The sequence below is a fragment of the Borostomias antarcticus genome (assembly GCF_949987555.1).
Source record: "Borostomias antarcticus genome assembly, chromosome: 16".
In the NCBI taxonomy this organism is placed as follows: domain Eukaryota; kingdom Metazoa; phylum Chordata; class Actinopteri; order Stomiiformes; family Stomiidae; genus Borostomias; species Borostomias antarcticus.
The window spans coordinates 22,995,427-23,012,830 of NC_140249.1; the positions used below are offsets into that span (position 1 = coordinate 22,995,427).

Below are 17,404 nucleotides of genomic sequence, written 5' to 3' on the forward strand. Positions count from 1 at the left end.
TGGGTCGCGGGGGGGCGGTACCTGTCGCAGGAAGCGGCTGTTGCCGAGGTCGACCACCAGGACCTGAGGAAGGAGCAGAGGGGAGGATGATGTCACTTCCTGTCGGTGTGGCAACCTCAGCTCTTTCCCAAGCAGGGACCATTGTTCGACGGAGGAAAGGGTCGAGGGTCAAGGGCTCTCGCACACAGAAACACACACACACACACACACACACACACACACACACACACACACACACTCACCTCCTCTATGGGCAGCTCTTTGAGCCGCGGGAGGGAGCTGGACAGCAGGCCCACGATGAAGGGGGTGGGCGTGCACACGATGTCCAGCATGGAGGGGGGCAGCACGGGGATGTAGGTGTGCTGCCATGTGAACGGGTACAGAAGAGCCACCATCGCATGACAACACTGTGACAGAGTACTGGAGAGAGAGAGAGAGAGAGAGAGAGAGGAGGAATGAGAGAGAGAGAGAGAGGGGAGGAATGAGAGAGAGAGAGAGAGAGAGAGAGAGGGAGAGAGAGAGAGAGAGAGAGAGAGGAGGAGGAATGAGAGAGAGAGAGAGAGAGAGAGAGAGAGAGGAATGAGAGAGAGAGAGAGAGAGAGAGAGGAGGAATGAGAGAGAGAGAGAGAGGAGGAATGAGAGAGAGAGAGAGGATGAACGAGAGAGAGAGAGAGAGAGGGTACAGAGAGGATGAGTGAGAGAGAGACCAAGGGGAGAGAGGCAGAGAAAGCACGTCAATAAACAGATTGTCACAATCACAATGTATCAGTCAGCAAGGAAAGTTTGCAGTTCCAATTCCCACCACAAGATGGTGGTAGTGGATTACCTTTACCTTGCCCAAGGAACATTCTATAAGCAAGGAGGCTTTTTTTGTTTGCTTGTGAAAGCATGGTCTCATAAAGCATCTTCTAGATGAGCGTGATTTCACACTATAAAAACTATACCAAGAGGGTGAATATGCTCAATCTCACACTGTTAACTTAATGCCTCCAATGTGTGCGTCTGTTTTAGGTTAATCCGTCCAAAAACAATCAGTGATTTGGAAGCCAACTTTCCACTCATTTCAATGCAACAGCAGAAAATGTCACCGTGCATCGACAAATGATCTAGTGTGGATTATGATGCTTTTACTGCTGATTAATCAAATCCAATAAAAATGACACACATGGAGGGAGGTATGTGGGACACATCCAAGAGGAACGAGGGTGTCATTTCGGGGGCCCGTCTCCAAGGACCGCTCAGCGCCAAGGGAGGACTGGATGCTGTGGTGTCACATGATGATGCTCTCCTCCTCTGGGCTAACTCCTCCTCTGGGCTAACTCCTTCTCTGGGCTAACTCCTTCTCTGGGCTAACTCCTTCACTGGGCTAACTCCTCCTCTGGGCTAACTCCTTCTCTGGGCTAACTCCTCTGGGCTAACTCCTCCTCTGGGCTAACTCCTCCTCTGGGCTAACTCCTCCTCTGGGCTAACTCCTCCTCTGGGCTAACTCCTTCTCTGGGCTAACTCCTCCTCTGGGCTAACTCCTTCTCTGGGCTAACTCCTTCTCTGGGCTAACTCCTTCACTGGGCTAACTCCTTCACTGGGCTAACTCCTTCTCTGGGCTAACTCCTTCACTGGGCTAACTCCTCCTCTGGGCTAACTCCTTCTCTGGGCTAACTCCTCCTCTAGGCTAACTCCTCCTCTGGGCTAACTCCTTCTCTGGGCTAACTCCTCCTCTGGGCTAACTCCTCCTATGGGCTAACTCCTTCTCTGGGCTAACTCCTCCTATGGGCTAACTCCTCCTCTGGGCTAACTCCTCCTCTGGGCTAACTCCTTCTCTGGGCTAACTCCTCCTCTGGGCTAACTCCTTCTCTGGGCTAACTCCTTCTCTGGGCTAACTCCTTCTCTGGCTTCCCTGACATTTTTCCTAAGAGAAATGATTGTTCCCAAGGCGACCGTATAACACAACAGCATTCTTTCCTCCCTCTCTCTCTCTCTCTCTCTCTCATTCTCTCTCTCCCTCTCTCTCTCTCTCTCTCTCTCTCTTCCAACAGCTGTGGGTCTATCCATCTCCCTGACGAGCCCCTGTCCTCCTCCTCTCCTCCCTCACGGGTCCAGGGAGGATTAGGATCTTCTGAGCACCGTTCTTTATCACATTGGCAACATTTTATATGAGCTAATATAATCTAGAGATAATCTGCAGATGCTCAAACTATCAATACTGTCAGCTGCATCGTTGCTGTTATACAGTAGCTGATTAGTTAGTTGATAGTTAGCTGAGCATCTATGGACCATCTATACAATGCACACACACACATACACACACACACACACACACGCACGCGCGCGGTGACCGACCTGAGTTTGTCGGCGGTGAAGATGACCCTCCTCTCCAGCAGCAGCGAGGCGAAGACACGGAGGAGCAGACGCAGACTGAGGGAGGAGAAGAGACACTCGAAGTCCACGTGCTCCAGACGGGAGTCAGAGGGGCGACACAGCTCTATGACCTGCAGGAGAGAGGGAGGGAGAGAGGGAGGGAGGGAGAGAGAGAGAGAGAGGGAGAGAGGGAGGGAAAGAGAGAGAGGGAGGGAGACAGCGAGAGAGAGGGAGGGAGAGAGAGAGAGGAGGGAGAGGGAGAGGAGGGAGAGAGAGAGGGAGGGAGGGAGAGAGAGTGAAGGAGAGAGAGAGAGGGAGACAGCAAGAGAGAGGGAGGGAGAGAGGGAGGGAGAGGGAGAGAGAGAGGGAGACAGCGAGAGAGAGGGAGGGAGACAGCGAGAGAGAGGGAGAGAGAGAGAGAGAGAGAGACAGACACCTACTGTCACCACACGCACTGCTGCAACCAGACCACACTGCCCGGACACACCAGTCTAGAAGCTCAACAGTGACCCCCCTGAATCTTTCTCAGTCCGTGACTTCCGTGTAGACAGGAAGTCCTGTCCGTGTGGACAGGAAGTTGTCGGCTCTCTGTGTTCTGTCCCCCCCTCACCTCGGTACCAGAGCCGGGCAGGAAGTTCTTGACGGTGATGGTCCGGCCCGGGGCAGGAAACGGAGCCTCCATGATGCCTCTCATGAAGGGCTGGACCAGGGCGGGGGAGATGGCCCGCCTCTTCTCCACCTCATCCAGGATCTGGACCAGAGAGGACGCGCACACACACACACACACACACGCACGCACACACACACACACACACACGCACGCGCACGCACACACACACACACACACACACACACACAGTTAAATATGGACATCGGAGTACACTAAAGCTCAAATGTGCACAAATACACACGTTATCTGGAACATACTCTATATCTATTTACTCATGGACACACATCACATACAGAAACTTAAAAATACATCCTCCTAAAGGGTATCACTTTACACACACGCTCACACACACACACACACATACACACACACACACACACACCATGCACACACACCACGCACACATACACAGTTGAATGTGGACATCGGAGTACACTAAAGCACACACACACACACACACACACACACACACACACACACACACACGCAAATGGCCCAGATGTTCACACACACACATACGCATAAATCAGTGGCTCATTACAGGGAAGCCTATTCCACAGCAGTAACCATATCAGCTGCGCTTCTCATGTGTGTTGTGTGTGTGTGTGTGTGTGTGTGTGTGTGTGTGTACCCGGGCCAGAGCTACAAGCGTCTGTGGGAAAGTGGTGGGGACCGCCGAGATGGTGGGTGGGGCTCTGTGGGTACATGTGGTCCCACTGCTGGGAGCCTTCATGTGGGCGCCGTTCCCTCTCGCGGTGGGAGGAAGTGTGTGTGTGTGTGTGTGTGTGTGTGTGCACCTTAGAGAAGAGATCGAAGCAGCCCAGTCGGCTGACGATGCAGTAGACCTCGGGCAGCCTCCGGCTTTTACCGCTGGGCTGCGACCGCACAGCAGGAGGCAGAAACAGGGTCAGAAGAATACAGGGTCAGAAGAACACAGGGTCAGAACACAGGGTCAGAAGAATACAGGGTCAGAACACAGGGTCAGAAGAATACACGGTCAGAAGAATACAGGGTCAGAAGAACACACGGTCAGAAGAATACAGGGTCAGAAGAACACAGGGTCAGAAGAATACAGGGTCAGAAGAACACAGGGTCAGAAGAACACAGGGTCAGAAGAATACAGGGTCAGAACACAGGGTCAGAAGAATACACGGTCAGAAGAATACAGGGTCAGAAGAACACACGGTCAGAAGAATACAGGGTCAGAAGAACACAGGGTCAGAAGAATACAGGGTCAGAAGAACACAGGGTCAGAAGAATACAGGGTCAGAAGAATACACGGTCAGAAGAACACAGGGTCAGAAGAACACAGGGTCAGAACACAGGGTCAGAGGAACAGCACATCACAAGACTACTGCAGAATAAGACCTCTGGACCCAAACCCCAGCCTTTGTCTTGGGGCTGTAGCGGCCTCAATGGTGGCCTTGGGGATCAGTGACATTAAAGCTATAGGTCCTAATATTGAAATGGATACAACAGGATGTTTCGAATGGCATTTCCTGTTTACTGTTTTTTTGCTTCCCTCTGGAATATGTAGGGGTGGGTCGTATGCCCACCTCACTTGTTCTCTGTAAAGCGCATTGTGTTGCCTCTGGGTATGAAATGCGCTATATAAATAAAGTTTGATTGATTGATTGATTGATTGATTTCCTGTCGTTCAGTCAGTTGAAAACAGGGTGGTCTTTTTGATGGCCTACCAGTAAACGACGACAGTAGCCGAATCTCCTGCTTCCATCCTCTCCAGTCAGGACGAAGGAGAACGTCTCACTGGAAAGAAACATAATTCACCAGAGTTTGGAAACTATTTCAACGGTGGAGCAATAAAAATAGAAATAAAAATGAAGTAAGATTTTGTGGAAAACATCTTAACTTCTGGGGTCTAGTTTCAGCTTGCTGCCGTCGGAAACAAGAAAGACACACTTTGTCCTTTGAACTTAAGTAATTAACTAGCTTAAGGCAGACAGACAACGGTAAATATCCACACAAAGAAAACCCCAGTTCAACTGATGGGTGTGCAATGACCATTAATGACCCTCTGACAAGGAGTGTGTCAGCCAGTTCAGTGACTTATGCTTTGCAGGTGTGTGTTTGCGGGCTAGGCTCGCTTGCGCTGGCATTCCACTCGCCCCGAAGCTGTCAAACATTTACCACCAGGTAATTATTACCTGTCAACCTTAAAGATACACACCGTCATTTCTGGAACAAAGCACCCCTTGATAAATTGAGCCGGGTAGGTATTGGGTAATACAACCCATGTCAAGCAACAGTGGAGGATTGTGATACGAAGCGTAAAAGGGTGTGAAAAACTCCTATTAGCGCACTAATATGCATTCATCCTTGTCAATGTCAATGTTTCCTATAATTAAGAACCTATTCACTTGACTAGTCCTTTATAACTTACATTCTTAGCGTTAGTTTTCCTGTTAACTGCATTTGTACAGTAGGCCTATGCTAGATATTAGCATGGGTCCCAGTAATGCTAATGAGCATGCTAGCTGTTAGCATGGGTCCCAGTTATGCTAACGAGCATGCTAGCTATGAGCATGGGTCCCAGTAATGCTAATGAGCATGATAGCTATTAGCATGGGTCCCAGTAAAGCTAATGACTATGCTAGTTATTAGCATGGGTCCCAGTAATGCTAATGAGCATGCTAGCTATTAACATGGGTCCCAGTAATGCTAATGAGCATGCTAACTATTAGCATGGGTCCCAGTATTGCTAATGAGCATGCTAGCTATTAGCATGGGTCCCAGTAATGCTAATGAGCATGCTAGCTATTAGCATGGGTCCCAGTAATGCTAATGAGCATGCTAGCTATTAGCATGGGTCCCAGTAATGCTAATGAGCATGCTAGCTATTAGCATGGGTCCCAGTAATGCTAAGGAGCGTGGCTTCAGGGGAAGCAGACTGACCTGGGGAAGTTGTCGACGGGCGCCCAGTCTTTAGCGTCCGGGAAGCAGAACTGAGGGATCACCTTGAGCTGGTCCTCCGCCTCCCGCATGAACTTGAAACTCCTCTCCAGCTAAAAATGAGATTCACATTTTAGCAACACCTGTAGCCTTCATCCGCACAAAGTCAACACAGACATTTCTAAAATGTTATCTCAAATTAAACAAATCCATTCCGCTCCTAGAGTATTCTAATGGATAGCACGACTACATCAATACACCACATATCAATGGCTGCAGTTTGATATGGCTCAAGTTAACTACTCTCTGAGGGGGGTCATCCCTATGTTCCCCGGGTTCTATGTTTCCCGGGTCCTATGTTCCCTCCAAAAAAGGGTTCTATGTTCCCCGGGTCCTATGTTCCCCCCCAAAAAAGGGTCCTATGTTCCCCGGGGAACATAGAACCCTTTTTCGGCAGGGAACATAGAACCCTTTTTCAGGGGAAACATAGGATCCGGGGAACATAGGACCCGGGGAGCACAGAACACTTTTTTGGGGGGAACATAGAACCCGGGGAGCATAGAACCCGGGGAGCATAGAACCCTTTTTTGGGGGTTTGGTGTACCTTGAGGGGAAACTGTTGCGTGACCTCAGGTAGGTATGGCGCTCCAGCCTTGGTCTTGTGCAGAGACACCACTATGAAATACTCAAACAGCTTCCTCTCCTGCAGATCCATCAGGTCCCTCTCCAGGGTCCGGTACCGACCCGTCTGCCTCAGCATGGACTGGACCGACACCAGGCGCTGGCTGTGGGCTAAGACACGCACACACACCCACACACATGCATGAACACACAACAAAATGCATACACAATGCATTCACACACACCCGTACATGTGTGCATCATATGCACACATACAGTACACGTACAGTATGTACACACACACGCACGCACACACACACACACACACACACACACACACACACACACACACACACACACACACTCACCTCACCCAGGTCATGTCATATTCAAACACTCAAACACTATAAGGAGGCCCACAGAACAGTAGCAGCCAGGGTCGACAATGAGAGAAAGTGATATTTCTTTCCTCACCTTTCAGTTTCTCCTCCGTGTCGCTCTCCGACTCGCTGTTCTCGTCCGTCACTGCGTCAAAGAGAAAGAGGAACGGACGAGATGTGAAGCCCCAGATCCAGCAGAGTCATGTGAAACAGACACCTTCCAAATCCACGTTTCATCAAACAACACAAAGCAGCCATTCCCTGAAAAATGAGTCCAGCCCAGTTGACCCCAAAATGTAAACGTGCCAATAAAACTACAGTAAGTGGACACACATGGGATGCTTCTATTCCTTTTATGGGTAAATGAGGCTATGCTACTGTATCAAACCCTTGTAATGAAAATAGCCGTAAAAAGAAAGTGGGGGGGAGAGACTAATGGGTAGGGGCTTCTGGGTAGGGAGTGAGACTAGGGGGTAGGGGCTTCTGGGTAGGGAGTGAGACTAGGGGATAGGGGCTTCTGGGTAGGGAGTGAGACTAGGGGGTCGGGGCTTCTGGGTAGTGAGTGAGACTAGGGGGTAGGGGATTCTGGGTAGGGAGTGAGACTAGGGGGTAGGGGCTTCTGGGTAGTGAGTGAGACTAGGGGGTAGGGGATTCTGGGTAGGGAGTGAGACTAGGGGGTAGGGGCTTCTGGGTAGGGAGTGAGACTAGGGGGTAGGGACTTCTGGGTAGGGAGTGAGACTAAGGGGTGTGGGGCTTCTGGGTAGGGAGTGAGACTAGGGGGTAGGGGCTTCTGGGTAGTGAGTGAGACTAGGGGGTAGGGGCTTCTGGGTAGGGAGTGAGACTAGGGGGTAGGGGCTTCTGGGTAGGGAGTGAGACTAGGGGGTAGGGGCTTCTGGGTAGTGAGTGACACTAGGGGGTAGGGGCTTCTGGGTAGTGAGTGAGACTAGGGGGTGTGGGGCTTCTGGGTAGGGAGTGAGACCAGGGGGTAGGGGCTTCTGGGTAGTGAGTGAGACTAGGGGGTGTGGGGCTTCTGGGTAGTGAGGGACTAGGGGGTCGGGGTGTGGTTTAGGGATGGGGTGCTGGAGGGTTTGAGAGAAGGGGCTCAGGGGTAGGTGATAGGGAGTTATGGGGAGGGTTGTAGGGGGTAGATGATACCAAGTGGGGCGTTGAGGTAAAAGAGTAGGGGTAGGAGGTCTAAAGCCCCCCAGGACCTTCTGGTAACCCCCCCCTCACCTCTTCCTGAGCTGGGCTCAGTAGACTGGGACACCTTTTTCATTCGTTTCTTTCCTCTTCTCGCCTCGAAGATGCTGTTGATTTTCATCACCATCTGTAAGGAGGGCACCACAGTTTCTGTAGAAGGACATCTTTGTTTTCCAGAACCACTTCTCAGCTCATTCCAGCAAAACTTTCTGCGTTAGCCAATTCCTTTCTCAACTGTTAGCTAAAACTGTCACACAGACTGCCACACAATATCCCTTCAACTGCTTTTGGGCGGGATTCTCTGAGACACTGTCCCTGCAGGAAAATATCAGTCACGGAAATAGTTTTAACTTTGTCTCCTGTCTAAGTCATCCCCTCACTACAGTGTGAGTGGACCGGTCCCGGACATCTCTGGGCACTGGGCAGTGGACTGAACCATCAATCGTTTAAAGAAGTGTGGGGGGGGGGCTAGGAGTGAGTGACCACCCCCGTGTCTGGACTCAGCGCCTACCTTGGGGATCTTCCGTCGCCGCCGATTGTAGGGGTCGCCCGACAGGCAGGGGGTATCGTCGGGGCTGCTGGGCGTCGACGGGGGGCTGGTCCGGGAGGGCGAGGCGACGCCCGCGTCCCGGTTGGTCTTGCGCAGGTCCAGCAGTTTGAAGCTGCGACGCTCCGAGTTCTGCCTGAAGAAGCCCGGTTTCGAGGAGAGCTGGGGAGCAGAAGAGCATTGATGAGCAGTATAAGTGGCATTTTGAATAGAATTTTGAATAGAATTTTGAATAGAATTTTGGATTGCATTTTGAAAATTTGAAAAAATTGAATTGAAATGTTTATTTTGAATGTGCAAAACAAGATACAAACAAAAAATATTTTTTAAACAAAAAGCAAAACTAAAAGAAAATTTAAAAAGCACAATGCAAAAGAATGATGATGATGATGATGATGATGAAAAAATATAAATTCTTATCGAGCAAAACCTATACTAAGTCACTTATCTACAATTTTACATTGCAATATGAAAGTAAGAAAATAAACGAAAACATAAAAAATATTAAGTATCAAAATAGATAAATAAACAACCCTTTCTCCAGTGAAGTGGGCCATTGTTGCCTTTCAAGGTGAATCTATTCAACTGCCTCTCAACTGCTCAAGGGTTTGAAGGGGTGTCGTACTCTGGCGTCGTTATACCTTGGTGGCTGTGTCGGGGGTTGGGGATGAGGGAGTGAGGGATGAGGGGGTGAGGGATGAAACACATTTGTTCCCCAGGCAGCTTCTCTCCAGCTCTATGTCTTCATACGGGTTCTCCTTTGATGGAGGGTCTGTGGGTGGAAACAGGCACTCATAAATAAACAGCTGCACACTGTCTGTGTTTATTTCCCTATCGCTCGTATTTTTTGACGTTTTGTTTTGGTGTTCTGCCTCGGTATTTCGGTTCCAGATGTGCAGCAGCTCGCCACCGCTAGCGCTCGATGCTCGTATTTCACCGTGATAAGCGGCGCCGGCGCTAGCGTGGCTAACGCTAACGGTAACTCTATCCGCCGTTCATTCCGATGATAAGAGAGGAGGAGGCCCATTTTCCAGTGCTGGAGCCCTTCTTCCTCTCCTCCTCTCCTCCTCTCCCCCTCTCCTCCTCTCCCCGGGCGATCCATCCACCAGATGTGACGTGTAGGAGGGAGCGAGGACGACAGACGGGGACGGCCAGTTCCTCTCCACGGAAAAACAAGGGATCAACGTTCACTGCTTTTCACATTGCTGGCTTCTGAAGGGGACAAGCTAATCTATCCGTGTGTGAGGGAGAGGGAGAGAGAGACTGGGCGTGTGTGTGTGTGTGTGTGTGTGTGTGTGTGTGTGTTGCATGTGTTGAGTCTGAGGGTGTTGATGGGAGTGTGTGTATGGTGTGTTAACTGTAGACAGACAAACCCTGTAGGAGGACTCATACTGTACATAGTTATTACTGTTTACCCTTCTGCCTGTCTTTCTGCCTGTCTGTCTGTCTGTCTGTCTGTCTGTCTGCCTGCCTGTCTGTCTGTCTGCCTGCCTGCCTGCCTGTCTGTCTGTCTGTCTGTCTGTCTGTCTGTCTGTCTGTCTGTCTGTCTGTCTGCCTGCCTGTCTGCCTGTCTGTCTGTCTGTCTGTCTGTCTGCCTGCCTGCCTGCCTGTCTGTCTGCCTGCCTGCCTGTCTGTCTGTCTGTCTGCCTGCCTGCCTGTCTGTCTTCGTCTCACTCCCATGGGCCCTGAGCTGCTCCCTCAACAGAGGACTACAGTGACTAATAGAACTACTTTACCCATGGGGCTTTAGTAGACCATGTCTGAGAATCCAAAAGTACAATGGGATTGTCGGGAAACTACAAACTAAGCGAAGACATACACACACACACACTTGCTTGCACGCACACACACACATGCTTGGTTGCACGCACACACACACACGCACGCACACACACACACACACACACACACACACACACACACACGCTTGCTTGCACTCACACACACACACACACACACACACACACACACACACACACACACACACACACACAGTACTTTCATTAAGAGCTGAAGTGGTCTGGAGGTGGGGTAAGTATAACATGGGAGACAATAAGGCAGGACTGCTGGTTGTGATGCTAGGTCTCATCGCTAATACCAGCCCTGGAAAAGCCCTACCTTCTCTAAATTAAAAAGCTTGAGTAAAGCAAACACAACCTTGCTCAGTCATCAACCTGGACCCGCTAGCATGACGCAACAACAGCGACTTTATTCTCTGACCATAGTCATTACAACAGCACCGTGGTTCAAACTCAGTTAGAGCAAGAATACGGATCAACTTCTTGAACTTAAAAGGGGCTCGGAATGCAGCCTTTGCAATCGGAACATGGGCGGTAAGCACTGTAGCTCAGGAGGTAGAGTAACGCTAACTCTAAGTCTAAGGGCCCATTCATACCCATTCATACCCCATTCATACCCATTCATACCCATTCATACCCCATTCATACTCTACGCAAGCTACGCTAGCGTGAGCTACGCAAGGCTACGCGAGGTGACGTTGACGCGTCCTTGCGTAGAAACGTGTCATGCCCAAAATTGTAACTTTACGCAAGCGCAAGTGCTATTTCACACGAACCGATAGGGGCGCTGACGCAAGGCAGCAACCCTGCTCGCTCAGAGTACCAAAATACTAGCGTAGAGCGCGCGTTCCCAGCCGCGTCAGCGTAGCTTGTGTAGAGTATGAATCAGGCCTAACGCTAACGCTAACTCTAACGCTAACTCCAAGTCTGAGAACTGGAAGGTTCCCGTTACGATTTCAGCTCCTCCCGGCAGCGTGTCGAAGTGGGCGAGACACTGAACAATCAAACTTCTCAAAACGAGCAGGTTAGCACCTGGCATGGTAGCCTCCGCCAACGGTGTGTGAATGCGTGTGTGAATGTGTGTGTGTGAATGTGTGAACGAGAGAGGCCATTGTATTATACGTGCGCTCCGCACATTTACATCTCTAGCAGGAAGAGGGGTGCGTTACCTAGGATGTCTTCGTAGACGTTCTCCTCTGATAAAGTGCGCGTGAGGCCCAGTCGGGATTGGGCGTACCAGTCCACCCTGCCCTCCGACGACGACTGGAGCAGGTCCTCGAACTCATACGACTTCCTGTTGGAGAGGAAGACGCAGATGAACCTAATGCATCCATGAGATGGACACAGACAGGAGTGGGTGTGTTATGTTGCACGGTGGTGATGGTAGTATGCGTGTCTGTGTGTGTGTGTGTGTGTGTGTGTGTATGTGTGTGTGCGTGCGTGCGTGCAAGCATGTATTTGTGTTTGTGTGATTGTGTGTGCGTGTGTATGTGTGTGTTCATACGTGCAAGCATGTATTTGTGTTCGTGTGTGTGTGTGTGTGTGTGCATGCATGGCTGAGTGCGCAATGACTGTTTGTGTGTGATGCAGACAAACAGGCCGACCACCACTCCCCTCGGCCAGCTCTGATTGGCTCATCTCTCCTCCACTGCTGTCAAAATGTCCGGCCTAGTGAAACAGCAGTAGGATATAGTGTAGCTGCTATTGTGCAGCACCGTGACACCTAGTGTCTAATTAAGAGGGTTTCAAACCGCTCCACCATGAACCCAGAACACAGAGTAAGTCCTCCACATATGGTACGGTGAGTAACATAGTCCTCCCAACCCTGGACTTACAGGAATGTACTGTAGCCTACTGGACAAACCAGCTATTAAAATACCTCAACACCCCAGAGTCCACATTTTTGGGTTTGGGTCTCTTTGTTGTGCGTGATTAAAGACATCTATTTCACCAGTGCGTCGCAGAAAATTGCTTGCGTGTGTCTCTGTTGTGTAACATTAAGATGGCGCTACCAGAGAATTAGATTGAAAAATCGGTGTTACTGTAAGGGGCGGCGAAACATAATCCACTTCCTAATTCAAGAGCCGATGGACCGTGAAAACATAACTCTCCGTGTTGTTCTCTCCTTCCAAGACGCTCTTGGCCTGACGGATCATCTCACGCGTACATTCCTCCGCTCCGACCGATGACCTCACTCTCCAGAACGCCGTGCGATACTCAGAACCCAGGATGACATCACCATCACCAGTGATTCGCTGCAGATGTGCAGTGCGTGAGGTTACCGGGTAAAACACAATACGTTCTGAGAACTTTGGCGTGAAGACGAGCTCGTGTTCCGATCGCGCGGCGGGCGAGGGGCTCGCGGCGAAACGGCGAAGACGGGCAACTTGAGCGATCGTTTCTCCGCCAGCTAACGCGGTGAGCGATTACAGCTAGCGAGCGCTAATCGGGGATAAGAGAGTACATGTGTTCCCAGATAGCAAGCGGATGTGTAATGATTCTGGGCCATATATGGGCCGGAACTAAGCCACAAGGGCCAGATCTGGCCTGTATATGGCCCTGATCTGCTTTCTATCTGGGATAGTATTCGTTCCATCTCTGTCTCTCACCTGTTGCTGGTATCCCTGGGCCGGTCTTCCCAGGGTCTCCGGCACACCCCGGGGGGCGGGCAGGTGGGCAGGGGCGGGGGGGGTATGGAGGGCAGGGGGGGCAGGTTCCGTCTCCCCTTCCCCAGAGCGGGGCCCGAGGCCGGGGTGCTGGGCGGGGTGTGGTGCTGGAAGGTCCGCTGGGGCTTGGGCAGCGGGTTGATGGACGGGGCGGCCGGCTCCGTGTACACGTTCTCCGGGTCGCCCTCCCTCCTCGTCCTCCTCCTCCGCGGGCCGGCGGCGCCGACCACGTCCAGGGTGCCGAAAATGGGCTCGCTCGCCCTCCTCTCCGCCTCCTCCTGCTCCTCCTTCGACGGGGGGCAAAAGTAGTTCCCCGGTAACACCAGCGAGGGCTTGGTAGGCCCCTCCTTCATCGCCTGCTCCAGTTTCTTGATATGGGTCAGAACCGATTTCTTGTCCTGCGGCGTTTCGCCGGCTTTGCCGCGGGGCCCTCTCTCCAGGAGCAGCTCTCTCTCCCTGGCGGGGCCCTCGGGGGACTTGGGCCGCGGGTCCCCCAGCTTCCCAACGTTCTCCTTCCCAGAATCCTGCCTCTCCCAGCCCACAAACCTCTTGCTGTCCGTCCTCTGGACCTCCGAGGTCTTGGCCGCCTCCTTCTTCCTGACCGACTCCGCCTCCTTCTGGCCCGCGGCCGGCGGGCTCGCTCCCGTGGACGCCGCCGCCGCTGGTGGCGCCGGCGGGGGAGGATCTTGCTTCTTGCCCTCCCACTGCGAGATCTTGTCACGGATGCTGGCGGCGGTCTTGGGTCCGCCGGGGGTTTTGCTCGGCTTGCCGCAGCCCAGGCCGTTCTCCATGGCGGCGGGCGCGGCGGTGGGCGTGGCGGCTCTCTTGTGAGCCAACATGGCGCCCGGGGCGCCCAGGCCGTCGGTGGGGCCGAGCAGGGGGGAGAGGGGGGAGAGGGGCCGGGGCGGGGCACACTCCCCGTTCACAGGGTCCCCACACACGTCTGCCCGCTCAGGGGCCGCGGACGGAGGCTCCCCAACCTTCAGACCACAGCACTGGAGCCTGGACACACACACACACACACACACACACACACACACACACACACACAGGACAGATGAACACACGCACGCACACACACACACACAGGACAGATGAACACTTACACACAGGACAGATGAACACACACACACACACACACACACACACACACACAGGACAGATGAACACACGCACACACACACACACACACACACACACACACACACACAGACACACACACACACACACACACACACACAGAGGACAGAGGAACACACACACACAGACACACACACACACACACAGACACACACACACACATCCACACACACACACACACACAAACACACACACACACACACACACACAGGACAGATGAACACACACACACACACACACACACACACAGGACAGATGAACACACACATTCATGGATACACTATAACATGTTCAGTTGAAAAACCAATGATGAGTACCACAGCCTCTGTCATATCATAAGCAGTTTACTTCTGAAGAAATGCCAGTTACTTTCTCGATCACACAAAGCTCTGTATTCATCAAGATCGTTGTTTGAAAATGCCTCAAAAACCTCAAAAACACCATCAAATCACATAACATAATGCACAGAACGGCCGTTGGCTTCATCGGATAAACAAGTGGTAGGAGTTCTAGTAAACCAACCGACGTTTCTGCCTTTGTTTGAGTTTAGAGTCACTCATGCAGAACTTCTTCTGGGTCGTGAATGTTTGAACTCCAGCTTTTAGGTCAAAGTTTACAAGAACAGCTATTTCTGGGGAGGGGAGTTGAAAGTTTACAAAGAGGGGAGAGGGGAGAGGCCACGGAGTCGACGTCCATCTTTTAATCTTTTCAAAAGCTGACCTAGTAAACTCCGTCTTGGCCTGAGGCCACTTCGTGAAATGATTGGTTCTCAAACAAACGGAGGAAACGTGGCCCCTGACTGCTAGGTTTTCTGACAGCGCGGCCCTCTGTGTGAAAACGGAAAAGTCATACAATCTTGAGGACATCTCAAAGGAAATGACCAATGCTGTTTCCCCCGAGGAGAGGAGGGGAGGAGGGAGGGGGAGGGGGGACGAGGTGTTGTAATTTGGGAGTTACGACTGTGTCCAAAAAGGAGAATTAGCCCATAAAAATTCCCCTGCAAATACTGGTATTCATCAGTTTCTCTCTCTCTCTCTCTCTCTCTGTCTCTCTCTCTCTCTCTCTCTCTCATGAAGCAACAGAGGGGGAAACTAGGTCAAACTCTAACACCAAGAGAAAGAGAAAGAGAGTGGAGGGCTGGAGAGAGGAGGAGGAGGGGGAGGAGGAGGAGGAGGAGGGACAGATGGAGCGAGTGAGAGGAGGGCAGGGGGGAGGGATTAACGGTGTTCTCTTTTTAGGCAGGTAGGAGCTATGGGGATGAAGTGCTGGATGTGTGTGTGTGTGTGTGTGTGTGTGTGTGTGTGTGTGTGTGTGTGTGTGTGTGTGTGTGTGTGTGTGGGAAGGGGGGGCAGGGGCGGAAGGAAGGGGGAGCAGGGAGTACAACAGCATGGCTGACCAGCTGAGCTAACAGGGGAGGAGGGGGGAGGAGGAGGGGAGTGGGAGTGAGTGGGTGAGGAGAGGGGGAGAGAGGGGAGAGGAGAGGAGAAGAAAAGTCTAGTGAAGTTACACTGGCTCCGCTTGTCCTGCACTAGAACTAGAACTAGAACTAGAACTAGAACTAGAACTAGAACACTAAAACATGTACTACTCACACGCAGGGGACACAAGTTACCATGACTCCTGCTTGGAGAGTTAATTAGACAAACGTAAACAACAGGGTCGTTTGGTTCTATGCAGGGTCTTTGTCTATGAACCGCTAAGGCAGAAGTGTATATCTATGGGGATTCATTCATCCAGGTAGTACATTTTTTAAAGAATTTATTTTTTTTAAACACTGGACTAAAAAACATACTTAAAACACAAGACGATTCAGCGTTCATCCAAACACCTTCATCAGTTGTTTGGTGCACAGGAAGTATTGTCAGAGTTACTTCCTGTGCACAAAACAACTGATGAAGGTGTCTGGATGAACACCGAATCGTCTTGTGTTTTAAGTATGTTTTTACTCCAGTGTTTTTAAAAATAAATTCTTTCAAAGCGAAGGCAGAAGACGTTGAGAAACCACCCAGATAGCAAGCGGATCTGGGCCATATACAGGCCAGATCTGGCTCTTGTGGCTTAGTTCCGGCCCATATATGGCCCAGAATCATTACACATCCGCTTGCTATCTGGGCAGCTCGCTACCACAGAGGAGGACCCAGCGACCGGCGGGAAGGCCGGTCAGAGGCAGCCGGATGCCAGTGACCGTGTCCAGTGGACAGATGGTCACCTCCACGCCTGCCTGGGACATTCTGGCCGACGCCAAAACATCTGTGTGTCTCTTGGGCAGCTCATGTCGGGAGGCCACCGTGTTTAAATAGTTTGTTGTTTTTGGTGGAAGCTATTTTTAGTCAGAAGTTACAGGCCAGGTCACAAGAGGGAGATTTTAAAACGTTTAATAAGCTCTTATCAACTGTGGAGGAGGATCTGTCTCACAAGCACCAAGACAGGAAGTGAAACATGGATACAGGAAGTAGAGATCCGTACTGTAGGCGTGATACGTACCCGTTGACTGATTGGTAGATACAGTTGTCAGTGTTCGTACAGAGCAGCAGGGCCCGCCCACCAGTCATGGTGCTAGCAGCTGGCATCCTGGACAGACAGAGAGAGAGACAGACAGTCAGAAAGACGGACGGACAGTCAGACAGACGGACGGACGGACAGACAGACAGACAGACAGACAGACAGACAGACAGACAGACAGACAGACAGACAGACAGACAGACAGACAAAGTCAAACAATCCGACCGACTAAAGTATTTACATTGAGATGAACCGATGGACAAACAGGACCAATATATTTACATAAAGAGTCAGATTCACAGATAGTTTTTTTCCGTGAGCGAACCAGGAACCAAACTGCTCCACACACTTTTTCCAGAAAAAACCCTAACCAACTAAACCCTAACCCTAACCCTAACCCTAACCGCTCCACACACTTTTTCCTAGCCAGTGCACATGTCTCTCTATGATTGAGTTTGCACTACAAACTACTTTTCAAGTTAGACCTCTAATTTCAGTGGGCCGTGAACTTACCCGCTCCCAAACCAGCCCACAAACCAAAACTAGAGAGCGCATGCAGACCTCACGATCTGGGAGGCATCTCTCCAAGCTGCCTGATCTCCATCTGATTAATA

At 51.2% G+C, this 17,404-nt stretch overlaps 1 protein-coding gene across 1 annotated transcript in view; it reads right to left on the minus strand.

The window, feature by feature from the left end:
- The window catches only part of LOC311319606 (DENN domain-containing protein 2A), a gene marked incomplete at its 5' end in the record, with an annotated part of 20,428 nt that extends 3,570 nt beyond the window's left edge, over positions 1-16,858 (minus strand). Inside the window, 15 exons of the mRNA XM_084451183.1 lie at positions 22-63; positions 243-420; positions 2,338-2,486; positions 2,966-3,106; positions 3,823-3,900; positions 4,723-4,792; positions 5,939-6,048; positions 6,540-6,727; positions 7,031-7,081; positions 8,170-8,263; positions 8,648-8,845; positions 9,325-9,455; positions 11,652-11,776; positions 13,092-14,150; positions 16,773-16,858. Coding sequence (XP_084307309.1) covers positions 22-63; positions 243-420; positions 2,338-2,486; positions 2,966-3,106; positions 3,823-3,900; positions 4,723-4,792; positions 5,939-6,048; positions 6,540-6,727; positions 7,031-7,081; positions 8,170-8,263; positions 8,648-8,845; positions 9,325-9,455; positions 11,652-11,776; positions 13,092-14,150; positions 16,773-16,858 — 2,700 coding nt within the window. The remainder of the gene's footprint in view (positions 1-21; positions 64-242; positions 421-2,337; positions 2,487-2,965; positions 3,107-3,822; positions 3,901-4,722; positions 4,793-5,938; positions 6,049-6,539; positions 6,728-7,030; positions 7,082-8,169; positions 8,264-8,647; positions 8,846-9,324; positions 9,456-11,651; positions 11,777-13,091; positions 14,151-16,772) is intronic.
- Positions 16,859-17,404: the final 546 nt, after the last annotated feature.